Raw genomic sequence first — 26,602 nt, 5'->3', positions numbered from 1 at the left:
TCGGGGGTCCATGGTTGGCAAGGGAAGAAGCCACGGTCGGCTCGCGGGAAGTCAAACATCAACGTTTCACACATCTCGCAGACTGGACCAAAGTGGCTGCAGGCGACTTCTTCATCTTCCTCTTTCTTCACTGCTGTTGCATTGTTCCCTCCCCAGCGCACATCACCCGCCGCGCGCATACCGACTCGTCCACTAATACCCCGTCGTCGTAATCAGTCTCCTTCCTCAATAAGCTGAATACACCGGCCCTGTCAACTCGCCGAACCACAGTATCCTCACCATCCACCTACACTTCCCCCACCACGCGGGAAGACGGTCGCCTATTTCCAGGGCACCTCCTACGACTGTTCACGATACATGACCGCAGCCGGCTGCACGTAATATCCTTTAGGCGTCTTCGCCATGCGCATTCAGCTCTGGAGCCTGCTCGCAGCGGCGACACTTGCTGCAGCGGGAAAGCATCTGCCACCCCGCAACTACTCGAGCCATGACTATTATGCTATTCATCTTTCCCCATCCGCATCGCCATCAGACATCGCTGCGCACCTGGGCCTGACGTACGAGGGCCCATTCGGGACGCTTGAAGATCACCATGTCTTCAAGGCCCCCAAACACGAAAACGATATCGTCGACGACGCACAACAAGAACTGAAGAGGAGGCGGCGGAAACGAGAAGTTGGCCTCGAGTATCATCCTCTCGACAGCGTCCACTTTACTCAGAAGCAGAAGATCAAGCCGCGCCATTGGAAGCGCAGCGTGATACCAGATCGGCCAGAGAGAGCCGCCCCGCCGGTAACACCTGCTATTCAAGCCCAGCGGGAAGTCGCGACCAAGCTGCAAATCAAGGACCCCATCTTCGAAGAGCAATGGCACATCTTCAACGTGAAGACGCCTGGTAATGACATAAACGTTACTGGTGTGTGGATGCAGGGCATCACAGGCGAAGGCGTCACGGCATGCGTTGTTGACGATGGTCTTGACTACACCAGCAACGACCTCAAGGACAATTTCTTTGCTGAAGGCTCTCACGATTACAACGACCACGAAGACCTACCCACCCCGAAGCTTTCTGACGACCGACACGGTACACGATGCGCCGGAGAAATTGCCGCAGGAAGGAACGATGCCTGTGGTGTCGGACTTGCCTATGATGCCAAGATCTCAGGTGTGCGCATCCTCTCGGGAGATATCACAGATCTCGACGAGGCGCTCGCGATAAACTATGAGATGCAAAAGAATGACATCTACTCATGCTCTTGGGGTCCTCCCGATGATGGTAAGACCATGCAGGCTCCAGGCATTCTCATCGAAAAGGCCATGGTCACTGCTGTCCAGCAAGGTCGTGGCGGAAAGGGATCCATCTATGTTTTTGCGGCAGGCAATGGCGCTGCAAGCGACGACAACTGCAACTTTGACGGCTATACAAACAGTATCTACAGCATCACCGTCGGCGCTATCGACCAAAACAACGGACACCCGTACTATTCTGAGGCCTGTTCCGCACAGCTGGTTGTGACATACAGCAGTGGCGGCGGCGATGCCATTCACACAACAGATGTTGGCGCGAACAAGTGCACCAACCAGCACGGAGGCACGTCGGCTGCCGGACCTATCGGTGTAGGAGTATTCGCTCTCGCGCTTCAGGCCCGACCTGAATTGACATGGCGCGACATGCAATGGCTTGCTGTCATGACAGCTGTTCCTTTTGATACGCCCAGCGACTGGACCAAGACCTCGCTCGACCGCATGTACAGCCATCAATTTGGATACGGAAAGCTCGATGCCTATGCGATCGTCGAGAAGGCGAAAGAATGGGAGCTCGTCAAGCCCCAGGCTTGGTTCTACTCCCCTTGGATGCATGTGAAGAAGGCGATCCCCGAAGGCAACCAAGGCCTCGCCAGTGTCTTCGAAGTCAAGGAAGAGATGCTCAAGAATGCCAATTTTGCTCGTGTTGAGCACATCACTCTCACCATGAACGTGGAGCACACGCGCCGCGGCGACCTCGCTGTCGAGCTCCGATCTCCAAGCGGCATGGTCTCACATCTCTCCACCGCACGCCAAGGCGACGAGGCGCCTTATGGATATATCGACTGGACGTTCATGTCCGTTGCTCACTGGGGTGAAGACGCCATCGGCAACTGGACCGTCATTGTCAAAGATGTCAAATCCGGTAATGCTAAGACTGGTACCTTTACCGACTGGAAGCTCCGTCTCTGGGGTGAATGCATCGACGCCTCCAAAGCTAAACTTCGTCCGATCCCCGACGAACATGAGGACGACGATCACGACAAGATTGATGATCACCCGGCGCATACTACCAGTGTTACCATGCCCCCTGGTACCACACCTACTATGACATCTATCCCCGATGACCACCCCGATCGTCCCGTGAACCAGAAACCCTCTCAAACGTCGGCTAACAGTGGTGTACAGACGACGGCTTCGGCAACTGCAAGCGCAAGTGCCACGGCGTCTGCTGCTCCATCTGAAAACTTCCTTCCCAACCCCTTTCCCTCCTTTGGTGTGTCGAAGCGCACGCAAATCTGGATTTACGGTGCTCTTGCCTTGATCATCGTTTTCGTTGCTGGTCTTTGTACCTACTTTTTCATCGCTAGACGCAAACGCATGAAGGATTCGCGCGATGCTTACGAATTCGAGGTTCTGGACGACAACGAGGATAGGGATGACGCGGGCTTGCTCTCTGGTGCTGCCGGCAGGAAGAAGCGCGCTAAGAGGGGTGGAGAGTTGTATGATGCATTTGCTGGCGAGTCTGATGAGGATCTACTGAGTGATGATGAGGGCGATGAGGGCCCATATCGGGATCAGGATAGGTATAACGAGAAGTATGCGCAGGATGATGGGAGCGAAGACGATGGTAGTGGCAGTGGAGCGAGCTCAGCGGGCAAGAGACAGTAGGAGCTTCTTCGTCTCTAGCGTCTGGCTTTTTGTGTACATTGGTATATGCGAATTAGATCATTGGGCGGCGTCTATTTTTTGCTTAAGAAACGCGTTTCCTGACCTTTGCTTCAGTGAAGCCCACCAAAGTATATGCGCAAGGAAGCTGGTTGCCATCAGACCAAGATAGATTATGAGAAATTGGGGGTATCATATTCGCGCGCATAACTTTTCCCAAACTTGTAGAATCTAAGCAACCTTCCTTCCTACATTGCCAACTCCTCTTCCTACAACGCTGACAACGATTTCTTCCTTCTCGCCACCCGCCTCCCTGAAGCCCCATGCACTGCCTCCAAAGACCTTGGAATCCCGCGCAAGTTGTATGATTTCCTCGCTGCCTAGAATGTCCTTGCCCAGCGCTACTCTTCCTACATCCTCGCTACCCATAGCCATCAGCATGAGAACTGTGGGTGCTGCTACGTTCTCCACACAGCCTCCTTGTGATATCTTCTCGAGAAGCTGGTATGCGCATTGCTTGCCGATTTCGTCTGCCGGAACACCACCATCAGGTGGTGAGCATACGTCGGCTGAGTATATGCATCCCGTGCTGGTCTCTGCGACTAGACTGATTCCGAATCCCACTGCGCCCTTTACTTTTCCGCTGGAGTGGCCTTTGGCGGTTGTTGGTATTAAAGGTGCGGCGCTTGCGTCAGAGAAGATGTACGTATCCGGCACAAATTTGTTAAGGATGCCTCTTGCAGTAAAGGTCATGCGCTCGTTGTTACTTTTAGGGACCTCGACACAGTACGCCACGCCTCTTATCTTCTTGACCCTTCCAGGATTCAGCAGATGTAGTGTCTTTGGTAGACGAACCTGGTGGTTAAACACCAGTTGCACTTCACCGCCTGCTCCCTTTCCTCCCGCAGGCGCAGAAGAGCGCTTGAGGATACGTAGCTCGATATTCCGCTCGATAGCAAAGTTTTTGTACAGCGGGAGAATAGCCGTGCGAACTGTGTCTGCAGAGATGTCGCCGGCGACTGTAGACGCTGTAACACAGCCCTCGCCGTAGAAGACGACGTTCATGTTCCCCTTGCTGAAGGGCGCAAGAACGCATAGGGGAACCAGCCACCAGCTCACACCCCTCTTTCTACACTCTGCTGGTATCTCATGCCGGATTACGCCTCCGCTAGCTCCCAGTCCTTCGGCGCTTCCGGTAATGAGACCGGGTCTGTAGACTAATGTCGTACCCGTCATGCTGAACTGGATCTGCGAGCCGTTCGTCACCGAATCGAGCAGTCGGATGAAGTTTGTCTCATGGCGTGTTAAGCCTGGTGTGGTTGACGAAGAGCGAATTTGCGATATGCGAACGGGTCGGCCGGTGAGTGTCGCCAAGAGAAGGCGAGAGATCATGTGCCGATGACCGGTGAAGTTCAAGGGCTGTTGCAGCGCTTCGTCGAGAGCCATCGTGAGGGTGCGTTGGGGTTTTCGTGGTGTTTGAGAGAGTTTGCGACAGTGTTAGATTGCACATGGAACTTTTTTTGGCGGAGCTCGGGCGGTATCGATAAGATTAGCGCGAACGCGGTGTTCGCGTCGTCCGGCGCGTTGCATGATCTCGAGGTCGAGTCCACCCCGGCAAGAGATACTGCTTTCACGTGCGGCAACTTTGTCTTGTACTTCGACAACGTCTTACGACTTGTCCTTTGTTTGGAGTACGTCATCAATGCGCGGCAATGCCAATTCTGAGTAGGCAGACGCCTAAACTGTTAACCAATATCGGCGGAAAGCGCCATGCGAGCGCAGACGATCACGAAGAACCGTTACCCAAGAGACGAGCGAACGAAAATGCCGCTCCAATAAAGAGGCAACGGGAGGTTGATGTCAACGCTGAACCCTTGTCTTCCGACGATGAAATACACGCTCCCTCACCACGACCGGTCCAGCCCTCGAAGCCTGGTAAACCTACGCCGAAGAGCACCCTAGATACTCTAAGGGGACCTCAAAAAAAGCCTGGCAAGAAAACGCTTGAAACAATACGTCCGCCCGCGAGAGGGGCGTACCAGAATGGTCAAGCCCATAAGTCGACTGCAGGCCTCGACGATAGCAAGGAACACACTCCCGCGTCTTCCGCGGGATCATCCAGCGACAGTCCAATCAAATGGGGTATGGAACACGTCTCTCAAAAGAAGAACACGAATGGCAAAGGCTATGGCTCGAAGAGCAAGAACATACATGCACCACCTCCAAAGAAGTTTGGCAAGGCAGCGTCAAAGACCACTACGCAGACGTACGGATCAAAGAACAAATCCCGGAATGGCATGTCGCAAGCCGGTGCTGAGAGTGACGGAAGTGTATCTGGTTTAGACGACGACGAGCTCTTTGCGCTCCCCAAAGATAGTGACAGACAACAAAAGATGAATGATTTAGGACTACGTGAAGTTGAAAAGAAAGCAAACGGTACAAAAGCCAAGAGCACCAATGCTACATCTACTGCATTCGACGACGACGAACTGGACAGAGAACTAGGGACCAAACCAAAGAGCCCTAAGTCGCTTAAAGCAGAAAAGGCCGCCAGAACCGCCCGCCTCATGAACCAGCTTAGCAGTTGGAAGGAAAATCAGGAACCGCCGTCTTCGCAACCACATTCCAGTGCACCACAAGAAGCCCTCGACGACATCAACAGTTACATGAGCAAACTCCAGCCAGTGGAAGAGGAGGGCTCGCGATGCCTGCTATGTTCGAAGTCCGTAGAGCAAGAGGACTATTGGGACTTCTGGAAAGGCAAAGAGAGAACAGTCAAGAACAAATCTGCATTCTGCCATGCGCATAAGAAGAAGTCAGCACAGAAGGAATACACTGAGATGGGATATCCGGACATTGACTGGAAAGCACTTCCCAGGCGAATACGCAGGCACAAGACGACTCTATCGCAGATACTCAACAACGACGAGTTTAGTGTACACAGAGGTCGTTACGAGCCGTTGGCTCTGACTGGAAAAGCCGCCGCTGTACCCTCGAGGCGAACAGATCTTGCAGAAGACGTGCAAGAAGAGCTGGAATCATACGCTCTCGACGAGAAAGCCGCTTACCCGGGCTACTATGGTTCTCATGGTCGTCGCGTCATCACAGAGAGCGTCATGGATACTCTAAAGGTCGAGATGAAGAACTGCAAGGATCGCGTTGTGCAAGCATCCGGCATCGCAGCCTTTGTACAAGCTGTGATGGTTCCGGAGGCGGCAATCCTACTGATTATGGATGATTGTTCAGTGAACAGAGAAGAGGCGGATAAGATCAGGGAGAAGACGTACGATATGGGTCTCCTTCTCAACGAGGAAATTGAGGACGAGCTCGAAAGACAGGACGACAGTGATGATGAAAACGAGTATCAGTACAAGTGATGAGAAGTGGAGATTTAGAGCCCCGCCAGGTTTGTCACAAGCGCTGTTTCTTTCTGCGCTTTGCATGACGCGTTGCATTTTTCGTTGGCTTCGGCCACATATTGCTGCGTATTCTGATACCCAAATATTATTCCGAGGCCATTGTATTGCTTATGATTCATTCTGCTGCACCCTGGCACGCTTTCATACCCTTACGGTGGATATTTCTGCTCTACACTCTACAGCACCAAGCGACCATCATCTTTCTTCACTCGTAAGTAGTACTTGTCGACCCCCATCTTCTCACTAACTCGCGTCCTCGGTGGCTCTGATTGTAGTCTCCACAATCGCTTTACGAGTACCTCGCCAGTGAGCCTAAGATTTCAAAATCCTATATGCATGCATGCAAGTATTCTGCTACATTTCTTGTACGTCTCTTACTGATATTGGATGATCCGATATTGAAACTATGAAGATCACCGTAGCTGAAGAAAGAAATGCGAGTGAATAGAGATATTTATACATGCATAGCGACTGCTTTCAAAGTGACATGCGACGGGTATATTTCATTTCGACTCACCAGCCGCTTTCATGAGCATATCTCCAATATGCTCTCCCTATATGCCTTCACAGCTTCCAATTTGCGCCGTTTCCTTTTTGACTCCAAAGTATGCTATACAATCCATCATCTACCCATCAAGCACTCCACTCTCCTTGAGAGAACGGAATAGCTCCGGCTCCAGGAACTTGCTAATTGTGACATCCTCCGCAAGACCCTTCCTCCTTCGTGTCTTGAGTACGAAATCGCGTGCCAGCTGTTGTGCGGTTGCGGGTTCAAGCGGTCGGGTCGTAATGTCTTTATCAAGAGGGTCGCCAGGGACGATGGACCAGCGGTCGAAGACGAGGGAGAGAGAGACTTGTCCTTGTGTGTGAATCTACATAAGTTAGCATATGCTATGAAATCTGGCAGTGAGAATAGAAGGTGTGTACGTACCCTAAGATCGGTCTCGAAACCGAAAGAATCAATGACCGGGATAAGACCGCGAACATTGTAGAGAGGAGTACCCGCAATGGGTCCATCCTGCAAGACGTGTCCTCTCCTCCGCGCAAGGACTGTGTACAAACTACTCTTGGTGTCTGCAGGACCAGTCATGCTGCAAGAGTATACCGGCTCCATCAGCCTGGGGCTCGCCATCAGGAAACTTGAGTAACACGCTCGCCGACTCGTGGGGATGATCTGACCACCTCCACGGAAGATGGCTTCTGGTGCAAGCTCGACATCCGTGATGCGGAACTTTGTGTTGCGAATGGGCTCCTCACAGAGCGGGCCTTCACGGGTCGCCCAGCTGAAACCCTGTCGAAGCGTGTCCCGGACTGTACGCAGAGTCTTTCCGTCGACCTCTGTGGGAAGTGTGTCGTTTTGTAGGATGTTGGCACCCATATCGTCAGGCCCGAAAGCCCAGATGTTGCGCGAAGCGAGCAAGTCGTATCCGTAGTTCTCTTCGAAGAACTTTCCGACAACCCTGACGGGGTCCTTGATGTTGACCTTTCCAGCTTCGATGTCCTCCGCAATACCTGGGTCTAGCGGTTCGGCAATCATAGTGAGCTTGTTCTTCTTGTTTGGTGTGAGCGCGTAGCACTTGATAGCGGACATCTCGACAACCGTCTCGCAGAATCTTGTGACAGGATCTGACACCTTGATCTCCATGTCAGCATATAACCGGCGTAGGTCATGCAGGACACAGTCCATGTAGAGCTCGCCAGTACCGAGAACGACGTGTTCTCCCGACTCTTCGACCTTGGTTGTGATGAGCGGGTATGACTTGTTGATCTTGCGCAGACCGTCGAGCATCTTTGGTAGTTCAGAAGGATTTATGGGTTCGACGGCGACCTTGAAAACGGATTCGAAAAAGTGGCGGATGGGTCGGAAAATGTAGGCGTCTTCCTCGTCGGGGAGTTTGGTGGCTACAATAGTCGCCGTCTTGACTATCGAGTTGTCAACACCACCAAGCAACACCCAGTTACCTGCCGGAACGCCGCTGACGGGGATGTTATATCTCGATTGCGCGATCCATGTGTCCGTCACTGTAGCGACGACCATGTCTTCCTCATCTTCGATTGTGTAGCCTTCTCCAAGAACACGCACCGACTGCGGGGAAGTTGCGGTACCACTCATTACGCGGCCTAGTGCGGTGAATGACTTCGCATCTGTCGCGTTGAAGAGCTTCGTAACATGTATGACTAGGGGTCCGTTCTGGTCGCACTTCTGCATGGCCTCGGCGGTCTTTGTGTCCAAAGGACCAGTGTAATGTCTTTGTAGTAGTCGCTGCGCTCCTTCTTCAGGCGACGGGACATGCTGGGTGATCATGTCTACGAATCCCAGAGATGGACCAAAGTACTGCTGGCATACCAGGCGCATCAACTCCTTCGCGTCTGTCTTGTATTCAGATGGCTTCAATCGGATGCCCAATGTGTCGAGCGTCTCCTTGAGGTCGTCCGGGCTTTGACTTAGTGTGTACGAGTAGATCTTGTAGACGGGCTCCAGGATCCAATGCACAAAGGACCGCTGTGAGCCCTCCTCCTGACGCTTGCGACTGAACTTGCGGCTTCCTGGGTTGTAGAAGATGTCGCCCCAAAGGCGCATGGCGAATTTGTCGATATCGAGACCCTTCATTGGAACGCCGAATCCTGGCAGCTTGGATGGTCCAGGGTAGAAGTCAGAGTACATCTTTGCGAAGGACTGGATGGTAAAGCACCAGCGCATGCTGGAGCAAGCGAAAGCGACGTTGCCTTTCTCAGGGCTTACCCGTCTGCTCTCGCCGCGGCCTGGAATGGTGTTCTCGATGACTGTGTTGACTTCCTCAATAACGTGCTTGATCTTGAAGTATGCATCGCTGGGCGGTAGCTTCAATTCGAGAATCAAGCGGTCCATCTTGTTGACTACCAGTGTGAGGGGCAGGTCCTCCAGCACGGCGTGCTTTATGATTTGCTCCGTGTTGACCTGCACGCCCTCGACTACGTCCACGACCAAGACTACTCCATCAACGAGGCGCAGCGAGGCGGCAACTTCATCGGCGAAGTTTACGTGTCCGGGGGTGTCGAGGATGTTGAAGAGATGCGACTTGGACTTTGTGTTCTGGAGGACTAGGCTCATGGGTGCGGTCTTGATGGAGAGGCCCCGTTCGCGTTCGAGCACGTGTACGTCGGTGTATCGTAGTTGTTCTTCCCGCTTCTTCCCCCTCTTGTAGTCCAGACGGTCTTGGATGTCGTGTGTCTCCATGACCAGCATGTCCATGAACGCGGTCTTTCCATGGTGCAGGTGTCCAGCGATGGCGATGTTTCGTATCTGGTTGGGAAAGTTCATCAAGTCGGTCAGGAGTTCTCTTGAGTGATAGACTGGGGGCAGGTCTGTCTCTTGAATGGTAAACTTCTTCTGCACCACCGGCGCGATAATAGGCTGCGCCAGCGACTGCGTGTCTTCTTCATGCACCAACACCTCGACATCTGGGCCGTATACGTCGGACGCGGAAGGGTAGTACTGCTTGTCTTCGTGGAGGATTACGGCGTTGGATGGGCCTTCGTCCACCTCCATCAGCTGCTGGTCGTTGGTATCAGCCTCGTCGTCGTCGTCGTCGAGGACATAGGCGTCGGCTGCCTCGCCGGTGCTCTGGACATCGTCGTCGGACTCGGCCTCGCCGATGAAATTTCCAAACCTGGGACAAGTCAGTCGCGTAGCATTTTGGAGGCGATTGTCGGTGCTTACTCGTCGTAAAGGTCATCCATGGTGGCGGTATGGGTGGGTATCTGCGCGGTGATGATGCGCGTCGAGCTCGAAGCTATCGCAAAAGTTCAGAGGGTGGTTCCGCGGGCTAGCGTTGGGCGGTGAGGGCGGAGGCGGCCATCAGCCAATGGGCCTCCGAGGCGACGCAGGGACGAGTTCTTACCCTGGCCGCCGTTGTCGCGCAAGGCTAAACTTCAAAAAGATGTCCTTGCTGTAGTCGGGGCATTTATTTAAACGCAAGCCTGTATACCCTCTCTGCACCTTCAATCGCCCTCCTGCACCCAAGAGATACCCACCATGTCGTCCCTTCCCCCCGTTTACATTGTCTCGGCTGCCCGTACGCCCACGGGCGCGTTTTTGGGGTATGTTTTCTAGTGCTCGAGAAGAGGGGCAACGCCAACTCACGCGACAACAGCTCCCTCTCGAGCCTGAGTGCAGTCCAGCTGGGCTCTCACGCCATCAAGGGTATGTATACTTGCTGCCAATCGAGCCGTCTGTCCGTCTAACAAGCCCCTGCAGCTGCTGTTGAGCGCGCTGGCATCAAGCCCACCGACGTCGAGGAAGTCTTCGTTGGCAATGTCCTCTCAGCAAAGTACGAAATACACCGACTGCAAAATACACCGACGGCCTCACAAGCACTGTACTGACATAGCCGCAGCCTCGGCCAGAATCCCGCCCGTCAGTGTGCCCTTGGCGCTGGCCTCCCCGAGTCGACAGTCGCAACCACCATCAACAAGGTGTGCGCCTCGTCCATCAAGGCCCTCATTGTCGGCGCGCAGACCATCATAACCGGCAATGCCGACATTGTCGTCGCAGGCGGAACCGAGAGCATGTCCAACACTCCCCACTACCTCCCCAACATGAGGACAGGCGCCAAGTTTGGAGACCAATCGCTGGTCGACGGTGTGCTGAAGGATGGTCTGACCGACGCATACAAGAAGGAGCACATGGGTCTGCAGGGCGAGGAGTGCGCCGATGACCACGGCTTCTCCCGTGAGCAACAGGATGACTACTGCATCCGCTCCTACAAGAAGGCCATTGCCGCGCACGAGGCTGGCCTATTCAAGGAGGAGATCGCCCCCATCGAGGTTCCCGTAGGACGTGGCAAGCCTCCGGTCGTTGTAGACCGTGACGACGAGCCCAAGAACGTAAGTCGCAGTCTTTGTCATGTTCACTAATCCGCACTTTCTTACTCATCACTTGCAGTTCAACGAGGCAAAGACGCGCACATTGAGGCCTTCATTCAAGCCCGGAAACGGAACCGTCACCGCTGCCAACGCCTCACCGCTCAACGATGGCGCTGCTGCTCTCGTCCTGGCCTCTGAGGAGGCTGTCAAGAAGCACGGCCTCAAGCCCATTGCTAAGATCCTCGGCTGGGGTGACGCTGAGCAGAACCCCTCCAAGTTCACCACCGCCCCTGCGCTCGCCATGCCCAAGGCTCTGAAGCACGCAAAGGTGGAGCTCTCCGCTGTCGACGCTTTCGAGATCAACGAGGCCTTCAGTGTCGTTGCCCTCGCCAACATGAAGATCCTTGGTATTGAAGAAGACAAGGTCAACCTGCACGGTGGTGCCGTCGCCATCGGCCACGCGCTTGGTGCTTCCGGTGCCAGGATCACAACTACACTGCTCGGTGTACTAAAGGAGAAGAAGGGCAAGATTGGCTGTGCCGGAATCTGCAACGGTGGCGGTGGTGCTTCTGCCATTGTAGTCGAGTCGCTGCAGTAGTTGTCCCATTACATTAATAACGACGCGTAATACCAGATATGAATGAAGATAGTTACACGTACACCGCGGGCCAGATCTCTGCACCCCTCCTGGAACAAGCATATATATCTCCAGAATTGTGTCGATCGTCTCGAACGACTCATTGGCCGAGTAGTTGGTTTCAGACTGGTGGAACACTGCGCTCGCTTCGGAAGCGCTAGAACCAGCGCGCGGCATTGGCCAGCAACCGCTCTCCTTCATCCCACCCTCCAGCACCACGCGTTTCAACGCCTTGACAGCGAATCACATGTCGGCAGCCGCGACAAATGCCTCAGGCCGTCGATAATACCCGTAGCCTCCGCCACATATCAACCAGGATATGCGCTTCTGTCTGTTTCAAGCGCCTCAGTCCGTTTACCAACGGGCCATCCGTCCTATTTCTCATGAAACAGCCCATGTTTGGTTAAAAATCCGGGCAGCCTTGCCAGCGCTATCGATCCCCCATCATACGGGCCTGACTGGTTCCTGCAGGTCCCCTCAATGTTGCTAACCGGAGATCGACTCGGCCCGTCTATAATTCCCATCATGTTGAAACGAAGCCCGATGTGCCTAACGGGAGATGTACACTCACCCGCACTCGTCTAGTCAGTAGACGAGGCCCTAGGGGCGAATTGATTGTTGCCATGTTCGGGACGTTGGCGCGGCTCTATCTTAGGCCTGCATATATAGGTAGGTCGTCCCTTTTCGACCATCTGCTGCTTGGTTATATCGCCATCTCGTACTATCGCCTTTTCAGTTCTTGTGTCTTTTTTGTCCACGCGTCTAGTACGCAGTCATTCATTACTATCTTCTTCGGTTTTCAGCGTCTTGACGATGCGTTTCTCCACACTCACTTCGGCTACGGCCTTTTTCCAACTAAGCATAGCTGGCTATGTTCTAGAGGATGACTACATGACGGACTTTTACGGGGCCTTTGACTTCTTTACCGGACCCGACCCGACAGAAGGTTTCGTACAGTATGTCAATGAAGCTACGGCAAGACAGACAAACCTCATCAACTCGTCTACTTCGGCCATCTCGTGGGGCGTAGACACACAGAACCAGACACCAGAGGGAAGGCCCAGTATTCGTATTGAGAGCAAGAAGACATACGATAGCGGGCTGATTGTGGTGGATGTCGCCCACATGCCCTTTGGCTGTGGTACATGGCCAGCGTAAGTAGACTTGACTTGATGTAGAGTTACATCACTAACGTACCGCAGCTTCTGGACCACCGGTCCTAACTGGCCAAAGAACGGCGAGATTGACATTATCGAAGGCGTGAACGACCAGACGAACAACGGCATGACCCTCCACACAGGCCCAGGCTGCCAGATTGGCGATGACACCACCCAGTTTGCGGGTTCGGTAACCACAGGAAACTGCGATGTTGCTGCCGAAGACCAGTCAAAGAATGCGGGATGCTCCATCGAAGACCCATCAACCAAGAGCTACGGTGCAGGCTTGAACGCTAATGGTGGAGGTGTATACGCCACCCAATGGACCGCTGAAGCTATTAGCATTTACTTCTTCCCACGCGACTCCATCCCGGAAGACGTTCTCGGTGACAGCCCAGACCCCAGTGGCTGGGGCAAGCCAGCTGCCAAGTTCGCCGGTGCTTGCGATATTGAGAACACGTTCAAGCAGCAGCAGATCGTTTTCGACACTACCTTCTGTGGACAATGGGCGGGCAGCAGCAGTGTTTGGAACGCCAAGAACAGTTCTTGCAGCAAGAAGGCATCGACATGCGAGGAATGGGTACGGGATAACCCAGAGGCTTTTACCGAGGCATACTGGACCATCAACTCGCTGAAGGTGTACCAAGACAACGGTGGCTACGGCGCTACCCCTCAGCCCTCCTCAGTGCCCGAGCAGAGCAGTGCTGCCTATGCCCCTCAATCTTCTTCAGTGTCCGAGCAGAGCAGCGCTGTGTACGCTTCTGTGCCAGTTCCATCGGAGACGCCAATTGTGTCTTCTGGCCTTCCTGTAGAATCCGGATACCCTGCAGTCCCGACTTCGCTCATCACCCCTTCGGTGTCCGGTATCTTCGCGCCAATCCCGACAAGCGAGACACTTTCGGTAGCTCCCTCCGCGTCGCCCAGTGCCCCAGTTGCGTCGCCTCCTGCCGACGATGCTTCTCCTAGCATCCCCGCCGAATCTCCAAGCCCAATCGTCGCGCCGACCACACAGGTCAACGCACCAGCTCCAGCCCCGACAAACAATGGTCCCATGTCCGGCTTCCAGTGGCCCAAAGCTGGAGCTGGTAGCGGCAATGAACCTTCCAACGAGACGTCGCCCTCGACAACACCTGCCGCGTCGCTTCCTGAGGGCACTAACACTCCAATCCAAAACTCTAGTGGCGCAGCAGCCGCTCCCAGTACAGCACAAAGCATCGCTCAACCTTCCAATGTACCTGCTGTATCTCAAGCACCCGCCGTGCCTGCAGTGCCTGCTCCAGCGCCCACCGACGCTGTCAAGGCCCCTCCGGCGGACGCAGCCATCTCAGCAGACCCCGCTGCTCCCACTGTCACAGACACTGTTCAAGCCGTACGCACAGTTTATGAGACAGTATATGCTACCGTCACTGCCGATACTCCTGCCGAGACGCCAGCGCCTGCTGCCGCTGCCAGAAGTGCACGCATGGCAAGACATATCAGGGAGCACAGGCAGAGGCTCACGAGGCACCACGCAAGGCACTGAGCGGTGCTTCACGAACGATGGCAATGGCTTGGCTAGTCACACTGGTTGCTGACTTGCTTGTTTGGATGGTTGGATACGGCGCACATATACCCCGGGTTTCTTTGTATATATCTTTTGAACATTAGCAGCAATACATTTGGATGATCTGCATATTCTTTGCCATTGATCATGGTGATAGTTCGTGCTCAGCTCGCTCTCTGAAGCAAACAAACGAGCAGTATTTACTACTTCATCAACGCAATTAGTACAAAAAGAAAGACCCGTTTCTCCCTGAGACAACGACAGTGTTCACAGCTAATGTTTTGTTTTGCTCTTAGGAAGTCAGAGAATACACCCCTCACGTTCGCTGCACGGCCATTTCTCGCAAAAAGCAGCACTTACACCCCACTCAACGTTGTTACACGTAGCGAGAACAAGCAGGAGCAACCACGGGAACAGCGGAAAAGATGGAAGGAACCATACAACTCGTTCGCTGCGCACAAGCGAGCTCGATCTATCCAGGCACACAGAAAAGTGCAAAAAGAATGTGGACGCTGTGGGAATTGAACCCACGACCTTTCACAGATTACGCAGATGTATGCGAAGCGACTGAAGTTGAATGTTAGGATGATGTTCGAGAATGGTGAGCAGTGGTGTTGTCTTACAAATCATACCCCTGAGAGCATTGTTAGTTTTGTTGTTGTAGAAGTTGGATCCAGTGGCAGCTTACCTAGACCAAGCGCCCGATTAGGTAATCGATGGAAAATTTTCTAGTAGTTTGCTATATGATCTGTAGTTATTAATCATCCCAAGCTGTTATGAGACGAGACAGCCGGGCTCTGCTGATGGTGGGGTTGAGGGGCACATCTGAAAGTGGGGTCAATTGAACATGGTAACGGTGCCGCACTCAAAAATATGCAGCTATCTGTACTTCCCTGGCTCATTCATACAGAACTTCTACTACAATCATGTTGCTGAGGACAGTCACCGAAGAGAGTTGGTTAATCAAGAATATCAGACCAGTGCGCCGCCGCACGCTCCGTCAGTCCAAGCAAATCTCCAGTTTGTTGTCTTCCGACATCAAAGCGTTTTGTGCGTCTTTATCCAAATGATTCGACAGCTTCGTTATGCCAATCCGCCTGAACATGGGGTATTGTGTGGGGGGCGACAAGCCAACCCTGCGCTTGTTTGAAGCGTTGGCTTCGGGGTCGAATTCTACATGTTTCTCTAATTTGAGCAACAAGCAGTACAGATAACGGGAGGATTCCCGTACTGTTCGCTCCCCATACGCAACAGGCATGCAGTATAGTTCCGCGTCGTCGAAGAAAATATCGACATCGGATTCGGGAGCGTCGAGATAGAGATTGGCGTTTTCGAGTGGGCGCGCAGCTTTGGAAGTGGTCTGCACCACTTCAGACGTGGACGCATCTGGCTTGAGGCGCCAGCTGTAGGGAACCCTGAGGGGTGGGTGGAGCCTACGCAGCTCAATCCTCCTGAGATAGCGAGGCTTGAGCAATAGTCGTCCTTGCACTACCATGCCAAACTTGTTGTCTTCGTCCGACAGCTTGATGCGATGCTTTAGCACTTCGAGCATGAGTTCTTTGGGCTGATTATGAGCCCTGGTTCGCCTTTCACTTGTTTCTTCAGGCTTGTAGTCGGTGACATCTGGATAGGTAACACCGTGAGGAGTATCAATGGATGCCCAGGAGAACGAAGGCGCTCGAGTTGCATCGCGTCGTGCTGGGTTCTCGAACACGCCGTCACGAAAAAGCTCATTCACTTGCCAAAGAAGCTGGCTCTCTAGGTTCTGGCTCCACAATCCCGCAATGTACTTATTTGGTAGCGTGAACAGTTTGGAATTCCCTTCGCAGAAACGTCGCGCGATTCCTGAAAGTGCTATGAGTTTGTCGCTCGACACTGTGAGTTGTGTTCTGGAATAGACCTCAACAATATGCTTCCATAGTTCGTATATGTAAAGGTCTGTCATGTCTTTGTCGGGATCCGGAAAGCCATTTAGGCGGTTGTTTCGTAGTGTGCGACCAGCTTCTGGAGTTAGGTCCTTGAGGCGCCCTTCATCTACAATAGACCCTAGCTTGGCCCTCAGAGTTAGATTCATCTCAGGATGGCCTTCGGCATCTTCAAACTCTGCACACTCCCAGGCGATCTGGTCGCGACAGAAATGCAGTACACGCGGCGCCATGAGACGTTCCTGAAGAACCCAGCCTCTGCGGTTGACGGCTGCATTTTCAACTAGTTCATCCCAAAATGACACGTCTATAACAGTGCACCTCGTCAGCTGATCTCTTTCTGTACTTCCGATCTTCTCCGATCCAAACAGATTTGTTCCAGAGTAGTTGACGTTGATCTCGTCTTCCCAAAGATACTCTGGTCGCCGACTGAAGAACAAACCCTGATCTCCGTCAACTGCAGCAGTGGCGGAGATATTGAGGAAGGACCCCCGATATATCTGGTCCATTGTTCGGCTCTGCTCTAGCCAATCTTTGACAGACTCTTTCGAGCGGTTGCTGTAGCTCTCAGTCGGTTGTATGATGCACATCGAATCGATCCAGATGAACCCAACTTTGTCTAGGCGACAGGCGAACAGAATAGCGTCTCGAAAAGTTTTCGGTAGCTCTCGTAGCTCGATACCTTCTCGTTTGAAACGTTCTTTAGTGGTTTCGTCCAATCTGAGCTGTCCTTGGACACTCTTTGGCTTCCCCCAGCAATGGCTCAGTGTAACATAACGATGATTTTTCTGTTCTTTACGCACTGACTTATTCTTCTTCTTGCTGTCCCAGACTTTCATCGACAATTCGGTAGCGCCGATTGAACGTTGGACAAACACCTCGTCTGTCTCAATCAGGTACACCTTCTTTCGTTCTACGTCGCCATGTTCTGACAGGATCGTCAAGCTGTCTATGTCTGTGATCCCGTTGGCGCCGCGAAGCTGTTCAAGGTCCAGCAGACGCTTAGGGTAAAACCTCTCGCCAGGCTCTTTCCAGAAGTCTCCACATTTGCAGTCTTTCATCCAGCTTTGAGCTACCTCAAACACTTCCTCGGAAGATGTGTCCAACGATCTTGGCGTTCGCAACCGACGGTTCTTTGGGTCTGCGTGGATTCTTAGAGCGCACCTTGTAATTTCTACCATGATTCAACTTACTGGTCTCTTTCAGCAAATATATGCGATTATACAATCTGTTTAGGTCGAAGTCAAGGCAGTACTTTTTCTCATCCGGCTTGTCGTCAGGTAGTCTCCTCAAGCTGGCTTTAATTGAGATGGGCTGATCCTCCAGCAGGTCCATATCGTGCCGAAGGACGTTTGCTAACGATATGCATATCGAGCAATCTGCCTCTCTAGATCTTCGAAGCGATGTTGTAGTTTTGTGATGATCAAATGTTAGGTCGTGAGTTCCTGCCCACAATTCTCCTCTTCCACCCCTTAGCATACCCACGCATATTTTGCAAAGCATTTCGGCAAGACAAGGCTGAGGTGGTTGTTGGCCTTGTTGGTGGGGGCAGGCTGTGCTTAGCGCGAATGAATACTATCACGATCCAGACAAAGTACTGCGCCTGAGTAGACACATGGTTAGACTTTGGAAGAGAATAGAGAGAGTGTCAAGGGATATATTCGAGCGAGAAAAGTCATACAAGAGTGCAGTCACCAAGTGCGATGAGTGTACAGCACGCAGGATGCGAGGCGCCTGTGCCTCGCTGCATCCTAACCGCGATTGTCTCAGCTGAGGTAGGAGCTGCAGCGCTGCAGATGAGAAGCGCCAAATCTGTCCATCGGATAGGCTAATCGCTGCATCCCAGATCGTTAGTTGGTTTTCAGAGCGGGATAAATGTAGGTCGTATTGTCGAAGTTGGGGCGCAACGCTGGCAAACCCTGCACCGGTGTGCTCTTGCCTGAGGCCCGGTGCCACGCGACATCTTGATTTCTATGGGCTTGTTGCTGCGCCCCCACCAGGCTTCAACTAGACACTCATCAGCACATTCAGCCTTTTCGCTGCCTAGACCTCACCCATAAGGCTTTCACATCCTTGAAAGATAGCAGGAGGCCACTGTCCATTATCCATCACTCATCACATAGTTTCTACGTTCTACAATATCTCAAACACACGGCAAGGATGCCACCCACTTTCAATCTGTCAGCCGCCTGGGACTCCATACCTGTCACAGTTGCCGATGGCCACGACCTCAACGAAAAGACGCTGCTGGGATTTCCGGCGTTCAAGAATTGGTTGGATGCGCTCAAAAAGAATCTTGAAGTGCAAACAACTCCTGGACACACGTTTGAGAAGGATCCATGGCGCCTAACAGGCGTGATGATACATAACGTCACCGTGTTTGATGACGGCAAGATAGGCTTCATGACGATCGAAGCATTGATGAAAAAGAACGACAAATCCCTAAACCGAGTCATCTTCTTGCGCGGCGGTAGTGTAGCCGTCCTTATGATACTACGACCCAAGGACGCTAGGAACGAGCGATATGTCATCCTCACAGAGCAGCCGCGAATCGGCGCATGTAGCACTGCTTTCCTTGAGATTCCCGCGGGCATGCTGGACGATAAGTCTGGCGATGTTATTGGGAAAGCGATGCAGGAAATTGAAGAAGAGACGAGTCTAAGGGTCAGGGGAGAGGAGCTGATCGACCTGACGGCGATGGCTCTCGAGCAGGCTGAAACCAAAGAGCATCTGCAAAAAGCGTTGTACATGAGCCCTGCAAATCTTGACGAATATATCCCGTTGCTGTTGTGGGAGAAAGACCTGGACCGGAAGGAGATCGAGGCCTTGAAGGGCAAGTTGACTGGCGAACGCGCCAAGGACGAACTGATCACTTTGCGCGTACGCGATTACGAAGTGCTTTGGAAAGAAGGTGCAAGAGATGCTAAGACGCTTGCTGCTTGGGCCCTGTATGAAGGATTGAACAGGGCTGGAAAGATTGAAAAGCGATTACAAGAAATCCGTATAGGTCGCACGCAGAGATGAGTTGTTAAGAAGAAGATACCACCTCAGTTTCCACCTTTTCTGTTACGAGTTCCGTTGCTAGCCAGTCAAAATGGCTTACAGCCTTCCATTCGAGTGTACACGGGCATTTGCAGACCACGGGTTTCTTCCTTTTAGACGGTTGTAAGCACTCTCAAACTATGAATGATACCTTGCAAGTTTACAGCTTCAGATCGCTCGGTGATGAGCTCCATTGCGTTCGGCATCATGTGCGCATTCATTGTGGACGATATTAACCCAATACTGACATAGACGCTTCTCGGATATTGTTTCCACGTATAAGCACATGATCTTGAATGGGTTGAAAAAAGTTAGATTTGACATCGATGTGCAGAGTTTGAGCGTATCTAGGTAGGTATGATCAAAATGCGTGCGCACGTGCCTGGATGGCGGCTACCAATCGGGAAGGATGACGGCATGAACCAGATACCACAAGACATCTGGTTATTCCACCAAACAAACCTCAGCCATCCATACCGCATGAACGCCCTACAGGGAGTGGGAAAACAAAAGGATCTCTACTCAATATGATCCAGGGATCTTCTCCTTTCTCACTACGCAACGCGCGATGAGAACATCGAGTGTGTGAGTAGGCAACCTAGAAGCCTACATAGCTGTTCTGTTACTCCAATTCCTTTACCATACGTCGTAGTAGGCTAAATTACAGGCGGATTGTTCCTCTACCCTTGTGTAATCTCTTACTTGTTATAGTGTGTGATGCGGTGTCCAGAAGGCTGCTGAGGCCGTAAGCCACCTCTCGATCTTGGTAGCTTGCTGTGAGCGATCGGTAAGTTAAGAAGCAGCTAGAGAGGAACAGCAAACGCGTGGCTGCGACGGATCTGTACCCTCGTCTTGCCAAGCACAGTATACGGTCATACTAGCCGTTTCGCTAGAAGCTGATAGGACTGTCGTTTGAGATAGGCTTCACCAAGCCACGCCAAAACCAGACCTTACTCTACCCGATGCCTCTTGTTTCCTATTGGTGTAAGGAATGCTTTTGTTGCAGTACTCACTCCGGCCTCGACCCAGGGGCCGTTGGCATTGGTGACGACAAGGCTGAAAAAACAGCTTCATAAGATGAGGAAGGGCCTACTAGCTCTGGTAGTAGAAATCACTTGCCAGAATTTTGATTCCACTAAAAAAATCGCTCAAGAGGAGTCGCATTCTGAACAGCCTGTTACGCTTCGTGGGAAACCTATGGTAAGTGCTGACCAGCTTCGAGTGTCTATTCAGTGCAACCCCAGTTAATATCAGCAGGCGCAGCCAATCGAGCGTCAGGAGCTACCCGGGTCGCCAAACTCACCTACGGCATCGCCAGCCCCGATTTCCTCGTATCCTGAAGTCTATAACCAATACGCAGAAGGCATTGAGGTTGCACAGCCGGATACCGCACAAAGATACCTACAGCCTTCCCACGGACATCATCAACAGCTCAAAGGGGCTCCTGGTGGTGCTGCTCAAGAAGAGGAAGATGGTGCAAAGCAGGTCATTTGGAAACGAAAGCTCTGCGGTTTTCCGCTCTGGACAGCTGCGCTGGTGGTTCTGGTGGTCATCGGAGGGCTCGTCGGTGGACTGGTTGGCGGCCTGGTAGGACGCACAGAGAACGGCGATTCTGCGAAATCCACGCCCAGCACTTCAGAGTCCTCAATATGTTCATCTCTGTCGTCTTCTTATGGCACATTGTCGGCTAGTGCAACTTCTACTGTAGCCACAGGCCCCGCATCGACGCCTGGTTCATCGTTGCGCTCGTCATTCAAGATCTCTAGCATCGCCGCAAGCCGAACAGGGAATCCAGGACATATACACATCTTTTACTTGGAGTCCGGGACATTGAAGGCCAGGATATTTGGCGATGAAGGGTGGGTAAGCCTCGACATTAATCTATCTATTCCGGCAAAGAGGGGCTCGCCGCTTGCGTCTATATCCTGGGTCGATGACGGCCGAGACCAGGTAAGCATTGGATCTGTATGAAGGTATTCGTTGTTCGTCTTTCCCTAAAGTATGCCTGATACTCGAAGCGTATCCTAGAGGTATGCGCTTGTCTTTCTGTCATATTACTCGCAGAACGTTGCGAGTGTATACCGTTAGGATACGCTTCAAGCGCTAGGTGCAAATTGGGGAAATCGGCTTCTCCATTATCGATGATAGTAGTCGCTCAGCTCACTAACTCCAAATCAAGATCCGAATCTACTACTACAACCAAGACACCCAGATGATCGAAATCGGCGGACTATGTTCGGGTGGTGGCACAAACTGTACGTGGAGAGCAGGCAATATCATAATCGATTCGGGCATCTCGAGCGATTCGGGTCTAGCAGCAGTGCATTTCCTCGACCCTGGTAACCAGATTAGGACGTTCCACCAGGACATGTATGGACAGATGAGTGGGGGGAGCTACTCTAGAGGCAAGTGGACAGTGGCCGATCCGTTTCTTCAGATACTACCTGGCACTGCGATTGCTGCCACGATCGATGCTGTCGAACGTCCTTTCATTATCAGAGTATGGCATCGCGGTCCGCAGGGCAACTTGAGGGAGGTTTACTGGGATTCCAGGAACGAGCCATGGGCCAATCGTAAGTCGCACAATAGGCTCAACGGCCGGTTTTGTTAACCACGTTCGTGCAGCGCTTTCTCTCGATGTAAAGAACAGCTCCAACGTTAACCTGTATGCGGCGATTGGTGCCTCCGACTACCTGGGTGAGAATGGAGTGACGCAGAACTACATTATCCAGGACGACAAACGCGCGACTGAGATAACATCCTTGAATGAGACAGAACTCATTGCCTGGGTACCAGGAAGCTCGGGTAATCCCTCGACAGATGCATGGCTGCGTGGGGATGATGCAGGAGGTGCTATCGCAGCTCTGGGCTGGCTGGACGAGAACGACAGTCCTGAAGCTAGGCTTTACTGTGTGGTTGGTGGTAACATTCATGAAATTGTTTGCAGCCCCAACTCATGCTGGACTGGTCGTGTGATCTAGCAGTAGAATGAAGGGAGGCTTACCAGATGCAAAGCACCTATTCGGGACAGTTTGGACAATAGTAAACACAGTAAAAGTGTACGTTGTCATCCACCTTATCAGCCTAACGCAGAACTGGGTGAGTGTCTTTAGGGTGGGCTTTTGGCAATGCCGTTACACGAATCATAGTTTCAGGTGGGCCCGCACCAACCTCCCCAACCACCTTCAAGCCCACCAGCGCACAGTTCGCCCAGATACCCTCACTGCCTAGCTCCTCCTCACGTGTCTTTTAGCGTGCCAAGTATCTATCGATATAAATACCGCCCTTCGCTCGAAAGTAATTCTGCATACTTACCTTCTTGCGATGACCCAGCTCAAAGATTGGGTTCATCTGAGCGTCTGGTCTGCATTGCACAGCGCGGTACTGGATTCTCACGAGCTTCCTTCGGGAATCTCGGCGGGGCAATTTTTGCTGGTCACACATCTGTGTCGCTTTTTCATTGATGACACCGCTTTACGTGGTGTCTTGAGGAAGAAGACTTGCGCTGGGTGATTGAGGGACTTGTTGGTGTTCGCGCACGCGTTGGAGGTTTACGCGTCGCGACGATCCTATCACCTTCGCTGTTGTACGGATGCCTTTATAGCTACTCGCTTGGTACACGTGAAGTTTTCGAGGTTACTAGGTTACGGCAAATCGATCGCGAGATGTCGTCTTCGCTATTTCCTGGCCTTTGGCATCGCGATAACGAGTCATTATTGTCGCTGCCGCAAGTAACATTATCTGGGTGGATCGACTTTTCTACTGTTGAGCGTAGGAGTCTAGGCAACAACATTACCGCTCTTTCTGCCAACTGGTTGAACCCAACATCTGACTCCCGCAAGCTTGCGCGAATATACTCTACACCCACGCTAATAGTCCATCAGCGCTCCTGCCATCCTCCTCTGGTACTTCTCAATCACCTCCTGACACCGGACCACGACGCCGGCAGCCAACACGCGTACCCTCTCATCCTCCTCGCTTCCCGTACCTAAATCTTCGAATACCGACCTCACCCAAGCCTGTGTCTCCATAAGTTCTTTACCTTGCTCCGTAGCCACCCGCTCCTTGTTCTCGTTCGTTTCAAGCAACATCAAGAAGCCGAACAAGACCGCGTTCAGGATGTTCTTGTCCTTGCTCGCGAGTCCGCGCACCGACAGTAGCAGGTCCCAGTATTCACGCGTCATCTGCGGTAAAGCGAGCGTGTTCGGGCCAGATGCGTTCAACAGCAATGACAAGGTCTGTAAGAAAGGAGGGAGGAGGTGAGTAGACGCATATATCGAGTCATTATTCGCGCGGATTTGGAGCCACCAACGGCCACTGAGCGGGAAGAAGAAGTTGTCTGCGACGATCTGCGCAAGTGCGTTCGGTATGGGCTTGTGTCGCTTCTTCTCGACCTCCATGCGCGAAGAGAAGGTCCGGACTTTCAAGATGTTAGGGCCGCTGAGCTGGTCGGCTGCCTGGCTAGCGATGGGTGACAGCATCTCACGCGCCATGCTGCTTGAGATCTTCGCTACTGTAGGTGCGTTGTTGTCCTCAGCGTAAATCTTGTGGAGGTGCGGCGGAAGCTGTTTGCTGGGGAAGTCTGGCTTTGCTGGTACCAGATCGTTGGTCGAGGTGTCCTTCATACCTGCTAGCTCACGCGCCCCGAGGCCCAGAGTTGTAAGCATAGCGATGCGTTGCTGTAGACTGTAATCACCCGAGAAGAAAGACCGAGCGAACCACTGCGCCATTTGTGCTGGCTTCGCAAGTAGCACGGCGATCAGTGCCTGCTGCCGTTGCTGTGCGAAGCCTTCTAGCTCCGAATTGTCTTGCAACCCGGTAAGCAAAGTGGCTAATTCTTCAAGGTGATCCGTTACTTCAGTTCCGAAGTTCGCCTTACGGCGAATCAGAGATGCTGCGGTGGCTAAAGCAAGTTCATGGCGATCGTAGTTCTCCTGGTCTCGCAGCCCCGCGATCAAATCCCTGATGTAGACGGGTGCGGTAGGTTTGTTGCGGTTGATAGCCGTTGGGTCGTCTGTGTCGTCTTCCGGATCAGAGTCTGGCTTCTCGTACACCATCAGATCTGCATCTTCATCTTCAGAGTCTGACATGACTTCAACGACCCGTGGGCCTTGCATCTCGGTGATTGCGGGAGCTTTGGGCGCTCTAGGGGTTGACTTGGGCTTTGACTGGACTTTCTTTGCTGGTGCAATGTCATCGCGTTTTGTCTTAAAATCCGTAATGTCTCCAACTCTATCGTCGACCTCGGTAAGACGTTGATACCAACTCGCTTCTTCTGCTTCGGCACCCTCTAATTCAAACTTGAGTTGAAGTTCCGGCTTGTCAACCATTTTGGAAATGGCAACACCAACTGCAATACCCAAGAAGCGAGCTCGCGTAGATGCTGCTCCTATGCGGTTTGACATGCCGTTGACATGATATGTTGACTTTGCCATCATCATGAGAAACATAGGCTGCGAACGCTTCACGTAGCCACTGCATAGTGCCAAGGTCTGAGCAAGAGCTGAGATTTGTCAGCTGGCTATGTTCATGAAGTGCAATGCGGACCAGAAGGTCTGATCAACCCAGTTTTTGAGTGGGGCTATCGCAGAAAGATGATCATGTGGTGTACAAACATCACGTACCTTCTTGCTGCAGTACAGGCGTATGCCTTATGTATACAGAATCGCCAAAGGTTTTTATGAGATTCTCGAGAAGAGTATGTAACTTCTCTATGAGCTGTTAGTCGCAAGTACCAATGAGTGCATAATCTATACTGACCGTCATCCTTTGCAAGAGCTGCCAATGCACTCCGTCGGGACAAGAGTGACTCGTCGAGCGCAGGTATTGTTGATCGCGAAAGTAACGAAACGAGATGCTCTTTTAGAACGTCATTGTCCTTGATAAGTGTATAAAATAGAGCAGCAGCAGAGGAAACGGTGGAAGACACTGCAATAGAGGCGTCATCTCTAAGGACGTTCTCTACAGAGAAGTATTCTTTGGTCACCAACACGACTATTGCGTTGAGATATTTCCGCTGCTCAAAAGTTTTCATCCGAGGCAGAAGATTCGGGAGGCGCTCAAGCGAGCTACTATCAATCAATGCTCGAAAGAGGGAGCTTACGATCCGATCTGAGCTGTTAGCACAAACTAAAGGAACTTGATGCGCTGACATACCAGTGTAACCCAAGCTCAGTGCTTTTGAGCAAAGCTCTATAACTGCAGTGAGACCCTCCTCGCTACTTGAGCTGCGCTCGAGTAAAATGGCGATGTTGCGCCCTAACCATGCCGCGTACTCTTTACCGTCTGCGACCCAGACAGCGTCTTGATAAACCCCATCACTCTTTTTGAGTATGTCTTCAGCCTCCGCTGCGATCGATAGTAGACGGCCGGACGCGACTTGCGCGAGGTACTCCTTCCAGATGAGTTTTCTTTGCGTTGAGTTCTTACCATATGCTAAGACATCTTGCAACACGCGGTGAGATGTTTCATCCCCGCTCAGTACTGAACTCAATATCTCGAGGGTATCCGCGATGTGCTCAGCTGTATTCCGCGCGTCACCGGGTGCCTTCTTTTGGCGACTGTCTGCAATAAGCGAACGAAGCCTTGTATTGAGATGTCCAAGTCCTGTTGGATTTCGGAGAATGTCTTCTAGCTTCAAAACTTCAATCGAGCCTTTAATGGTCCTCCAGTAATTTGGGATGGTATCGTTGATGAGTTGATGCGCGATGCTTGCATTCAATGGTTCCGGTAGTAGAAGGCTAAATCCTTCTGTGGTGAGGTAGCTCAGGACTTTGCTAACTGTCTTGCGATTAGGTTGGTTCTTTAGTGCTCCGAGGGCCGATTCTGTAGAATTGACAAAAAGTGCATCTTCTTGTATGTCCAGACTCCTTACATCCTGGATGAGAGGTTCGGGGCTCTTAACCTTCTTGGTGGATACGGCCGTCAAGAAATCGGTCATGACGCTTAAATATGACCGCCTGAAACATATACCCTGATCGGTTTGACTCAATCGTGCAGAACGTTGTGTTTTGCTGTATTCGTGAACAATGCGAGAGGTAGACGCTTGGTGAACCTTACCCAATCGGTGTTTCCTTTCCCATGCGCAGGCCCGCAGCCTAGCGGCTTGGCAGGCCATCTAC

The 26,602-nt window shown here is 52.3% G+C and overlaps 10 protein-coding genes across 10 annotated transcripts; 6 read left to right on the top strand and 4 right to left on the bottom strand.

The window, feature by feature from the left end:
* Nucleotides 1-43: 43 nt before the first annotated feature.
* Nucleotides 44-3,153, top strand: CC77DRAFT_1019478 (KEX1 protease precursor). Its single transcript, XM_018524839.1, has one exon. It carries the CDS (start codon nt 403-405, stop codon nt 2,914-2,916), a length of 2,514 nt encoding a protein of 837 aa, XP_018386967.1. The 5' UTR covers nt 44-402; the 3' UTR covers nt 2,917-3,153.
* Nucleotides 2,984-4,406, bottom strand: CC77DRAFT_1019477 (18S rRNA biogenesis protein). Its single transcript, XM_018524838.1, has one exon. The coding sequence runs from the start codon at nt 4,357-4,359 to the stop codon at nt 3,145-3,147; it is 1,215 nt and encodes a 404-aa protein (XP_018386966.1). The 5' UTR covers nt 4,360-4,406; the 3' UTR covers nt 2,984-3,144.
* A 116-nt stretch (nt 4,407-4,522) lies between these two features.
* Nucleotides 4,523-6,772, top strand: CC77DRAFT_1019476 (hypothetical protein). The gene has a single exon (XM_018524837.1). It carries the CDS (start codon nt 4,626-4,628, stop codon nt 6,288-6,290), a length of 1,665 nt encoding a protein of 554 aa, XP_018386965.1. The 5' UTR covers nt 4,523-4,625; the 3' UTR covers nt 6,291-6,772.
* CC77DRAFT_1019475 (P-loop containing nucleoside triphosphate hydrolase protein) lies at nt 6,513-10,121 on the bottom strand. Its single transcript, XM_018524836.1, has 3 exons — nt 10,033-10,121; nt 7,264-9,982; nt 6,513-7,204 (listed from the first exon to the last, which is right to left on the bottom strand). Exons 1-3 carry the CDS (start codon nt 10,050-10,052, stop codon nt 6,959-6,961), a joined length of 2,985 nt encoding a protein of 994 aa, XP_018386964.1. The 5' UTR covers nt 10,053-10,121; the 3' UTR covers nt 6,513-6,958.
* A 124-nt stretch (nt 10,122-10,245) lies between these two features.
* CC77DRAFT_807065 (acetyl-CoA acetyltransferase IB) lies at nt 10,246-11,954 on the top strand. The gene is made up of 5 exons (XM_018533284.1): nt 10,246-10,412; nt 10,466-10,515; nt 10,570-10,642; nt 10,709-11,198; nt 11,257-11,954. Exons 1-5 carry the CDS (start codon nt 10,348-10,350, stop codon nt 11,773-11,775), a joined length of 1,197 nt encoding a protein of 398 aa, XP_018386963.1. The 5' UTR covers nt 10,246-10,347; the 3' UTR covers nt 11,776-11,954.
* Nucleotides 11,955-12,627: 673 nt separating this feature from the next.
* On the top strand, nt 12,628-14,493 carry CC77DRAFT_1060344 (hypothetical protein; the record flags this gene model as incomplete). Its single annotated transcript, XM_018528330.1, has 2 exons — nt 12,628-12,968; nt 13,017-14,493. The coding sequence occupies 2 exons, from the start codon at nt 12,628-12,630 to the stop codon at nt 14,491-14,493; spliced, it is 1,818 nt and encodes a 605-aa protein (XP_018386962.1).
* Nucleotides 14,494-15,024: 531 nt separating this feature from the next.
* On the bottom strand, nt 15,025-18,309 carry CC77DRAFT_807279 (HET-domain-containing protein). The gene is made up of 5 exons (XM_018533286.1): nt 18,121-18,309; nt 17,633-18,042; nt 15,203-17,580; nt 15,138-15,148; nt 15,025-15,081 (listed from the first exon to the last, which is right to left on the bottom strand). The coding sequence occupies exons 2-3, from the start codon at nt 17,940-17,942 to the stop codon at nt 15,515-15,517; spliced, it is 2,376 nt and encodes a 791-aa protein (XP_018386961.1). The 5' UTR covers nt 17,943-18,042; nt 18,121-18,309; the 3' UTR covers nt 15,025-15,081; nt 15,138-15,148; nt 15,203-15,514.
* A 551-nt stretch (nt 18,310-18,860) lies between these two features.
* CC77DRAFT_933850 (hypothetical protein) lies at nt 18,861-19,463 on the top strand (the record flags this gene model as incomplete). The annotated part of the gene is made up of 1 exon (XM_018534342.1): nt 18,861-19,463. One exon carries the CDS (start codon nt 18,861-18,863, stop codon nt 19,461-19,463), a length of 603 nt encoding a protein of 200 aa, XP_018386960.1.
* Nucleotides 19,464-21,991: 2,528 nt separating this feature from the next.
* On the top strand, nt 21,992-22,881 carry CC77DRAFT_1019470 (hypothetical protein). Its single transcript, XM_018524835.1, has one exon. It carries the CDS (start codon nt 22,248-22,250, stop codon nt 22,455-22,457), a length of 210 nt encoding a protein of 69 aa, XP_018386959.1. The 5' UTR covers nt 21,992-22,247; the 3' UTR covers nt 22,458-22,881.
* A 469-nt stretch (nt 22,882-23,350) lies between these two features.
* On the bottom strand, nt 23,351-26,421 carry CC77DRAFT_1060340 (hypothetical protein; the record flags this gene model as incomplete). The annotated part of the gene is made up of 4 exons (XM_018528329.1): nt 23,351-24,984; nt 25,106-25,192; nt 25,242-25,592; nt 25,638-26,421. The coding sequence occupies 4 exons, from the start codon at nt 26,419-26,421 to the stop codon at nt 23,351-23,353; spliced, it is 2,856 nt and encodes a 951-aa protein (XP_018386958.1).
* Between the last annotated feature and the right edge of the window lie 181 nt (nt 26,422-26,602).

This window comes from Alternaria alternata, assembly GCF_001642055.1.
Source record: "Alternaria alternata strain SRC1lrK2f unplaced genomic scaffold CC77scaffold_8, whole genome shotgun sequence".
Lineage (NCBI taxonomy): Eukaryota > Fungi > Ascomycota > Dothideomycetes > Pleosporales > Pleosporaceae > Alternaria > Alternaria alternata.
Note: the sequence above shows the minus strand (reverse complement) of the source record. Positions and strands in the feature narration are given on the sequence as shown.